This window comes from Mobula hypostoma, chromosome 2, assembly GCF_963921235.1.
Source record: "Mobula hypostoma chromosome 2, sMobHyp1.1, whole genome shotgun sequence".
Taxonomy (NCBI): Eukaryota; Metazoa; Chordata; class Chondrichthyes; order Myliobatiformes; family Myliobatidae; genus Mobula; species Mobula hypostoma.
This window is the reverse complement of record NC_086098.1, coordinates 176,092,987-176,102,906: the sequence shown is the minus strand read 5'-3', so window position 1 is coordinate 176,102,906 and position 9,920 is coordinate 176,092,987. Positions and strand designations below refer to the sequence as shown.

At 43.1% G+C, this 9,920-nt stretch overlaps 1 protein-coding gene across 7 annotated transcripts in view; it reads right to left on the bottom strand.

The window, feature by feature from the left end:
* Positions 1 to 491: 491 nt before the first annotated feature.
* LOC134342696 (tumor protein p53-inducible nuclear protein 2) overlaps positions 492 to 9,920 on the bottom strand; it is a 59,104-nt gene continuing 49,675 nt past the window's right edge. For 6 of the 7 annotated variants that reach the window (XM_063041131.1, XM_063041132.1, XM_063041130.1 and 3 more), the window contains 2 exons: positions 6,343 to 6,682; positions 492 to 4,538 (listed from right to left, as the gene is read on the bottom strand). In XM_063041131.1, the coding sequence (XP_062897201.1) occupies positions 4,289 to 4,538; positions 6,343 to 6,682 (590 nt within the window). In that variant the 3' untranslated portion in view covers positions 492 to 4,288. The remainder of the gene's footprint in view (positions 4,539 to 6,342; positions 6,683 to 9,920) is intronic. The other variant, XM_063041137.1, reaches the window with a different exon arrangement.

Here is a 9,920-nt window from a genome sequence, read left to right as displayed (position 1 = left end):
AGGTGGGCCATCTGAACACCTTTCAAACTTTTCAACCTTTCATTATTCAAAATTGCTGTTTTGTTTTTTCTCCACCCAACTAGATAAACTGACACTTTATGCATTCCATCTCCCACGTTCTTGTCTATCCACTCCAAATGTGATCTGAACAATAATCTTACAAAGTCTAGTTAGTGGTAAGCTAATAAGATGTTAAATAGTCAATAAGACCTCTGGCTGGCCAAGGGAGGAGGACTGTTACCTCCAATATGAATTAAAGGACATTGTAACTTAAGTACTTCATTTTTTTTTAATTTAGAGAGACAGCATAATAACAGACCCTTCCAGCCCAGGGAGCCTGCCACACCCAAATAATCAATTAACCATTTGCTGGCACAGTAATAGTGTTACACTAATCACTACACTAGCAGATATCTGTCCATCCACCAGAGGCTTTTGGAAGGAGAAATTATAATTATTTTTCTATGTTTAAAGATTTAGACAATTACCAAACACATCGAGGACACAATGCAATAGTTTTTGGAAAAAGTGATATTTTTATATATGAAAATAATGAAATTCCCACAGTCAGCAAGTGGCTATAATAACAAGCACTACTGCAACATCCATAATCCAGTTACATTTCACACTTCCAATATTTAGAAACAGTTTGAAAACAGTTATGAGACCAAAAAAACACACACACACACAAGCTGCCCTTTGTTTTGCATAGGACTTTACTGTTGCCATTCAAATGTCAATTTCTGCTCATGTATACACATCTCGAATTAAAATCCCCTCCCCTCACTTCAGCCCCAGAATGGAAGGCACGTACACAAATCAATACATGGGAGGTAAACTTGATGAACACAAGCTGTATAACTAATTTTTTTAGTACATTTATTTTATTAAATGGCTGCATATAGTGACAATACTGCATCCAGAGATGTTGGATGTGGGGATTTCCCCTATTGACCTTGGTGACCACACTGCTGCGGCCAGATTACGTTGTGTGCAACAATCCACCGCTTGCACACTTCCCTGCAGAAACGAAACAATTTCAGTGTGGATATGTTTCTTTTCATTAAGAGTCACTGGCCAGCGGTATTGTCAATAACGCCCATAACATAATAGATGACACATTCAGACTGCAGTTAGAACAAGGACTCAGACACTATGCTAACAAAAAAAAATGTTTCTCAGCAGTACACAATTAATAATAGAACCACAAAATTTAAAAGACAGAACACGCTCTAGTATTGTGTTTTATTCTAAGGTTTGTAGTATGGCATTTTAGTGCTAATTAGATGTGCATGATGCAGTATCTAATGTTTAAATATTATACATCAGAAAACAAAATGAAAAATATCCAGAAAAAATTGGAAAATTAAGGTGATATTGGAAATAAAACTAAAGAGGGATTACTATATAGAGCTCATCCAGAGGCACATACGAGCAAAGATCTAATGCAGGAGTCCCAACCTTTTATATGCCATAGAGCAACACCATAAGCAAGGGGTCTGTGAACCCCAGGTTGAGAAACCCCTGATCTAATGGATTCATTAGCCTGTTTCAACCTTGTAACATTCTCTTTTTGAAATTTCACTACTGAAATCCAAAGTTGCTTCTTTTGCATTGAGGATTTTACATTTCAAAGCCACAGCTTGGTGATAGGGGAAAAGAGGAGAAATGCCATTTTTTAAAGTATTAGCTCCACCTACCCCTATAAAAGTATTGCTTTAAGTTCAGGTATTATAGATATATATAAACTTCAAGCAATGCACAGAGAACTGAGTGTTGTATATCAACCCTTACATTAGACAGAAATTAACTGCTTCATAAGTAGAGAACAGCATGGCATAGGCCCTTCCGGCCCTTATAGCCAGCAATCCACCTTTTTAAACATTATCCTAATCACAGGATAATTTACAATGTCCAATTACCCTGCTAACCAGCATGTCTTTGGACTGTGGGAGGAAACCGCAGTACCCGGAGGAACCACACGCACCATGGGGAGAATGTACAAACTCCTTATAGGCGGCACCGGAATTGAACTCCCAGCACCCTGAGCTGTAATACTACTGTGGCATCCCTAAATCAGACAATTTCAATCATGATCACATTCAAGGACTTGTAATTAAAGATATGGTCCTCTCAAATAGACCAAGCAATTGTGGTTTAGAAGTTTGTCACAGAACAAGTGAACTAAAGCTTAACAGTGATCTTGAAAGGTGGAGATTCATCTGTCGAGGTTTCCAACCAAGTACATCACCTCATTGTGATAGACTGGAGACGATAACTTAATCAAATCTCAAAATAGCACTGACAGAAAATTATTAGTTAATGAAGCCGCCGCTTTATCCAAACAGTAGCGATCTTCATCCTGAGAGAAAAGTTACTATTACTCCACATAAGCCACCCAAAATCCATGATGAACAGGAGCCCAAAAACAAAAGATTATGTACATAAGCCTCATGTTTCTTATTTATATGGATATTAATTTAAATTAACAAACACACTGCATTGTGGAGTATTGTCCCTGAGAGAGCCTGTGCTGTGTAGTTTAGCATGAAAAACTGTAGCTCACAAAACACATTTATCCTTAAATAAATTATTCAGAAACATACATCAGTAAAACACTCTCATCCCAGTCACTGACAAGTAATTCTATTTCAGAGCACTGATCTCAACAGCAGCACAGCAGAAACTTCAAAACCTTTAGTTGTTGTAGTAATCAAGAAATAATACTGTCCACAAACTCACATGTTTTCTGTTACAAAATAAAATTGTATTATTCTATCAGTTCAGCACCACACTTGGATAGATCCATAGTCAGACCCTAGTATAAGGACTTTCTTTTATAACAAGGCATTCAGTACAAGTTAGTAGGTAGATACGAATTGCTGTTGAAAGCCCCAGTTACACCAGTAGAGGTTCAGTGCACTGAGTATTTAATGAAAGCATCTCAAACACACCCTTGTCATTGGAGTCAGAAGCATGCCACCGGCGCCCCACAAGCATTTGTTCATTCAAAACTGCAGAAAGTTCATTTTTAGAGGGGAAGCAATTAAAAAGCTAAGCATTCTTAGCATCGCTGACAAGCTGGAGATTGGGATGGAGGCATCCAAAACTAGCACGAATAGACTGCAAAACCAAAGGGCCCAAGAAGATTTGACAATGGAAGCTATCACCCACAAAATGAACAGAATTATTCCAAATGCACAGTGGTTTTCTCAGCACCTTGAATGCAAAGGTCACAGTACATAATGGAACCCTTTGTTAGATCTCAGTAGCATTTTTTTTTTGGTTCACTTCAGAGTTCCAGCGTTCATGTACACAATCTGCATTGCATGTTATTTTTGTGTGGTAGTATTTAGTCTGGTACACTATTTCTGGGCTGTACTTTCCTGAGGCCATGTCCCATTAAATGCAGCTAGTTTAAATAATGGGTGATCTCACTGCAACACACACAAAATGCTGGTGGAACTCAGCAGGTCAGGCAGCATCTATGGAGAGGAATAAACAGTTGACATTTTTGGGCCGAGACCCTTCATCAGGATTGGATCTCGGCCAGATCTATTATGCAAAGGGAACTTGATCTGGTGAGGGAAAAGTCCAGAGTAATCTGTAAACTTATTGACAACTCTTTACAGTGATATCAATTTAAACACAGGAACAGGCCCTTTGCGCTGAACCAATTAAAATTAGTAATCAAATGGCCAACTAAACTAATCCCTTCTGCCTACACAGTGTCCACATCCCTGCATTTCCCTCACATTCACGTGCCTGTCTACAGAGCATAAAACAGTACGGCACAGGAACAGGTCCTTCGGAAGTATTTTCCCCTCAGTGAAATGGATTCAAGCAGAAAATGATTAACTAACTTGAGCTCCAAACCCTGGTCGGGCTAAGTTAACCCAATATAGCTGACTGACTGCAGGCTGGAATAGGCAAGAGTGGTAGAAGGTTCACTAATTCTCCTGTTGGCACATTAGCATTTCAGTTTGTCTGAATGAAGCAAAGCCGAGCACTGGGTTCTACTAGCTTAATTAGGAAGGAAAGCAAACGGGCAAGCTCATTTGCATGTTCCTGAAAACAAAAGGTGAACTAAGCGGAAAGACAAGAGAAGGTCCCATATGATGTGTCCCTGTTGGAGTATGGAACAAATTGTTTTTATTTTGAAAGAGCTACCTCAGAACAAAAAGGCCAGCTACAATGAAAACCGTGCGGCGGTGAGGTGCACAGTTTGCCCAAGGTTTATTGTTAATGCCATCTGACTGACCCAAACTACCCGGTTTCCTGAAGTGGTTTAGTAGTTGTACTGGCGCCGGGGTGGCTGGTACACAAAGTTGCCATGATGTTTGGTCCGTCGGTGGCGGCTCTCCCTCGCTAGGTTCTGCCTCTGGAGTCGGTTGCGGCTCAACTGGCGTTTCTCAACCCGCTGTTTCGCCCGTTGGATGCGGCGGACCTGATTTGCCTTTTCCAAGATGCCCGTTCGCCCTAGCACTGCTGCAGGAGCCGGGGGTGCCCAACGTTCCACCCTAGTCTGAGCCGTCGTTCTACAAAGGGAGCAAGAAGCCAGGTTTCATGAATCAGACTTCTAACACATTATTACATCCACACCATTGTTTCCCTGTCAACATGTCACATGCACGTTGCATACTTAACCTGGAAATGAAGCACAATAGAGTGCAACCACATCGTCCAGGGAAGCAATAGAGGCAACCTCATTAAATATACTTAAGACACAGTTATGTTTGGTTTTACAAGGCAGAAGAATTGAAGGTTATGGGGAAAAGGCAGGCAGGTGGAGCGGAGTCCATGGCCAGACCAGTCATGATCTTATTGAATGGTGGAACAGGCTCGATGGGCCAAATGGCGTGCCCCTGCCTACTGATCTTCTAAGAGAGTCTGCCACAGATCTGCTTCTTTTAATTTGATTTTTGATGACTACCTTCAGGCCAGAGGTCAGAACTGAAGGGGTGCAGAAATTTCTATTTACTTACCGAGATGCAGTGTGGAATAGGGCCTTACATCCCAGCAACCCCTGATTTTATCCTAGCCTAATCACAGGACAATTTACAACGACCAATTAACCTTCTAAATATTACATCTTTAGAATGTGGGAGGAAACCGGAGCACCCAGAGGAAACCCATGCGCAGTACAGACTCCTTGCAGATGACATCAGAATTGAACTCTGAGGATCCGGGCTGTTGAAGGGTCAGGGGGCTGCTAGGAGGGGGTGGGTAAGGAATTGAAGTTTGAAAACAAGGATGAACACTTAGGACGTGTTACTTATCAGGAGGCCATTGTCAACAAGTGATCAGAGGACCAAATTCAGAATTGGAACAAATACTGTGGAGTTGGGATCACATTGTCTAGCCTACAAGGTAACAATAGCACTGTAACAAATCTTTGCAATCAAATTGGAAGAAAGCACAGTAAAACTCCAATAAATCCATTATGTGACAGCTCGGCATCTGGCTGCCTCATTAGTCCAGAGTTCGAAAAGCTCCAATTACTGGGTTGCTTCCATTCCCTTGAAGCTGACAGAGCTCAGTTCCCTGCTTGCTCCCTGTAAATTCACCCAATTCACGGGAAACAATGATACTACTCTATCATATGTACAAAATTATGTGGGGCTCACTCCGAATATCAGGAAAACCTGCCCATCAGGCGCGGTAGCATGGATTCAGTTCTCGCCGTGTCTGTAAGGAAGTTGCGATTGCGTGGCTTCCCTCTGAGGCTCTGGTTTCCTCCCACATTCCAAAGATGTGCCGGTTATGGTTCGTAAGTTGTGGCCATGCTATGTCGATGCAGAAGTACTTGCGGGCTGCCCCCTGCACACATTCGGACAGTGTTGGTCAGTGATGCAAAACGGCGCAAATCACTTGTACGTGTCAATGTACATGTGACAAATAAAGCTCATCTTTTAAAGATGAACTTTGTATTATATGCATTGAAATACAGTGAAATGTGTAAGACCGATACAGACAGGACTGTGCTGGGGGCAGTCTGCAAGTGCTTCTGTGCCAACCTAGCACACCCGCAGCTTACAAACCTGAGCCTGTACATCGTTGGAATGTGGGAGGAAGCTCACGCAAACACAGGGAGAACATGCAAACTTCTTATAAATCCGGAACTGAACCCTGATTGGTGATCACTTGCACTGCAGTAGCGTTAGGTATCCGCTATGTCACCATGCCAGTGGCAAGGGTGAAGAGTATCGGAGTGTCACTGTGTACTTAATCACCCTGAAAGGGGTCGTTTAGTTACTGTATGAGGAGGAAAGGACATTTTCCATTACATCGAACCACTCCCCCTCCCACCACACGCTCTCACAAGCCCCAGGCAGTTCTTACCCAATGTTGATCTCGCTGACGTCCTCCAGGGTACTGATGTTGGTGTTGCTGTCGGCATAAACAGACATGCTCGGGTGTTCAATGAGCAGGTTTTCCAAAGGGCTGCTCTCCACCTGGATGTCATCCTGGCCTTCTGCAGTAAAACAGGGGGGAGGGGTGACAAACCAACTCTCTTCCAACGTGCCAGCCGAAGACCGGGCAGGACTGGAGTCACTGCCACTAGAAAGAGACTCAAGAGAAGAAGGGGCCGGTGGAGGAGGGGTGTCGTCAGGCACGGTAGTGTTTGCCTTCACCTCCACTTCTTCGCTTGAGGGGGTAATGCAAGCATCTCGATTCACAACTTGCAGGTACGGGTAGGAGGGGCAATACCATCATCCAGTGGTGGGCATGGTGGTCGTAACAAGTTGGTGCGAGAGAATCAAAAGTATTTTGTTGAAAGGGTTTGAAGGGAAAATTAGGGAGAGGGTGAAAAAAAAAACAAAAATAAAAAGACTGATTAGTCATTTTCCCCCATAATGACAGGTCCAGCATTTCTCTTTAAAGTCCATTAAGAGCAAACAGCCCAAGAACAATTTGCTCCAAAGAACGAACTCCCTTTTGTACACACAAGAGATTCCGCAAATGTTGGAAATCCAGAGTAACACATACAAAATGCTGGAGGAATTCAGCCTGCAGAGAGGAATATACAGACAACGTTTTGGGTGAGGCCCTTTTCAGGACTGGAAAGGAAGGAGGTGGGGGGCGGGGGGGAGGAAGAAGCCAGAAAAGGTGGTGGGGCTGATGGGAAGGAAAGTACAAGCTAAAATGTGATTGGTGAAGCCAGGTGAGTGGGGGCTGAGTAAGAAGCTGAAAGGTGATAGGTGGATAGGTGATAGGGTAGGTTCCCTTTTGTGTACAAAACTAACTGGGAAAAGGAATGTTACAAGTTATTTTTGGAGCAGGGTGATGAGGAGAGAAGAAATAATGTCTCATGGAAACTACACCGGGCACAGAACTCAGTGGAACCATGTCCTGGAGGTGCACACGTTATCTGGGGTGACTTTCTCCAGCCCAACTTTCCATTACTAATGGCAAGTACCACCTTCTAAGAATTGAAAACATCATTACAATAAACATAAAATGTGCACTCTCTTTGTGGGGAGTGGTTTCACCTCTAGCTAAAGGCAAACTTAGGAATCAAAAGAAATGCGTAAAATTATCCTGGAGAGTATTTCTCCGATAATTAATGTGTGGTGCTCTCTGAAGTAGGACACTTCAAAGCCACAGCAACTGCAGTGATGTTAACTGCTAAAGGTAATTGTGAGCGGGTTCAGAGTTAATAGCCATTACATTCAAATATAAAGAGGAAATACAGGCCAAGCTGTAAAGCAAATTTCATGCCAATCACGTTCAGTCAATTCCAAAGGAACACACACTAAATGCTGGAGGAACTCAGCATCTATAGAAATTAACAAACGGTCAGTATTTTGGGAGAGACCCTTTATCATGTCCTGCTGAAGAGCCTCAGTCCGAAACATCGACTGTTTATTCATTTCCATAGTCCCGGTGAAGGGTCCTGGCTCGATCGTCAACTGTTTATTTCCATCCACAGATCCTGTCTGACTTGTTGAGTTCCTCCAGCATTTTGTTTGTGTTGCACAGTCAATCCTAAATAATGCAACTTCTACATTTACAAGTGACCATGCAAAGTACAGTAAATTTATTATCGAAGTGCGTATATGTCACCATAAAAACCCTGAGATTCATTTTCCTGCAGGTATTTGGTGGGGGGGAATACAATAGAATTTATGAAAAACTACACACAAAGACTGATGAACAACCAATGTGCAAAAGACAAACAGTGCAAGTACAAAGGGTAATGCTGAGAACTAGTTGTAGAGTCCTTGAAAGTGAGTTTGTCTGTTGTAGAATCAGTTCAGAGCTGTGGTGATTGAAATTATCCATGCTGGCTAAGGAGCTTACGGACTGTTGTAGGATTATAACTGCTCCTGAATCTGGTGGTGTGGGACCCAAGGCTCCTGTAACTAACTCCTTCCTGATGGAAGTGGTGAGAAGAGAGCATGGTCTGGATGGTGGGTGAACTGCACTGGATTGATGGCCGTTTGATCGCACTGTGAATTAATTGGGCCTCCTACGCGCGCAGGGCTCTCACCCTCCCTCTTCTGGGTGCGGGCTTTTGCGTTAGCACGTGTTTCTTTTCTGTGATCCCAGTTTGTCACTCCCACACTGTTGCCCAACAGGCATTGTTTTACTAATGTGACTCAGTATAAACGTTTAATCCGACTACTCTGTTGTTGTCCTTGCTCCGCACATACACAATGGGGGTCTTTGATGATGGATGCTGCTCTTAATGTGGTATATATGGATAGTTGAGGAACTCCCGCTGAGGGAGTCAGAGGGAGATGTAATTTCTCCAGAGCAGCTGCTCTAACGTTAAACCAGGGTGACAGGGAGGCCAAGGGCGGCCCTATAGAGTTTTATAAACAATGGGAGGCATCAATAAGCTGAAAGGTCACCATCTTTTCCAAAGGGTAGAGGAGTCCAAAATTAGAGGGCACATGATTAAATTAGGAGATAAAAGAGCCAAAGGGACCCGAGGGGCAACTTTTTTCACAGAGGATGGTTAGTATATGGATTGAGCTATGAAGCAGCAGAGGTAGGTACAACTATAACATTTAAAGGACATTTAGATAGTCACATAGAGAAAAGGTTTAGAGAAATATAGACCAAATGCAGGCAAAAGGAACTAGCTCAAGTGGACAACTTGGTTGGCAGAGATGAGTTGATATGGCGACCTGGCATTGACAAGTTGGGTCAAAGTGTTGGTGCAGCTCTGGGACTGTTGGTTATGTGTAAAACTTAGAAACAACCAGACAAAACAAAGTTTTCATAACTAAACGATGGAAGCGCAAGGACCTGCCCTTCACTTGCTCCTGTTTCTTGGGCATAACTATAAGCTTTCATTCTAGAACAGGGGTTCCCAACCTTTTTATGCTATGGAGCTTTACCATCAACTGAGGGGTCTGTGGACCCCAAGGTGGGAACCCCTGCTCTTGCCGATAACAGGCCTCCAGCAAGATCTGCAATCATTGGCCACCCCAGATATCTTCGACATCGTGCTGGTGAGCTGGTATGTAGAACTCCCAAGGTCATAGACAGAAATAAGTTGGGTTCACTGAGCCCCTCTCCCTTAATTTTCAGTTGAACTCAATGGAAACTAAGTGGAGAGGTCAAGGAACTCCAAATAAGTTAAAAGTAAAGAGGTGCTTAAAAACCAACAAGGTTACTGTGACCTTTTAATTCCATGTCCCATTCCCATTCTGATATGTCTATCCACGGCCTCCTCTACTGTAAAGATGAAGCCACACTCAGGTTGGAGGAACAACACCTTATATTCAGTCTGGGCAGCCTCCAACCTGATGGCATGAACATTGACTTCTCAAACTTCAGCTAATGCCCCACCTCCCCCTCGTACCCCATCCGTTATTTATTTATATACACACATTCTTTCTCTCTCTCTCCTTTTTGTCCCTCTCACTATACCCCTTGCCCATCCTCTGGTTTTCCCCCCCTCCCCC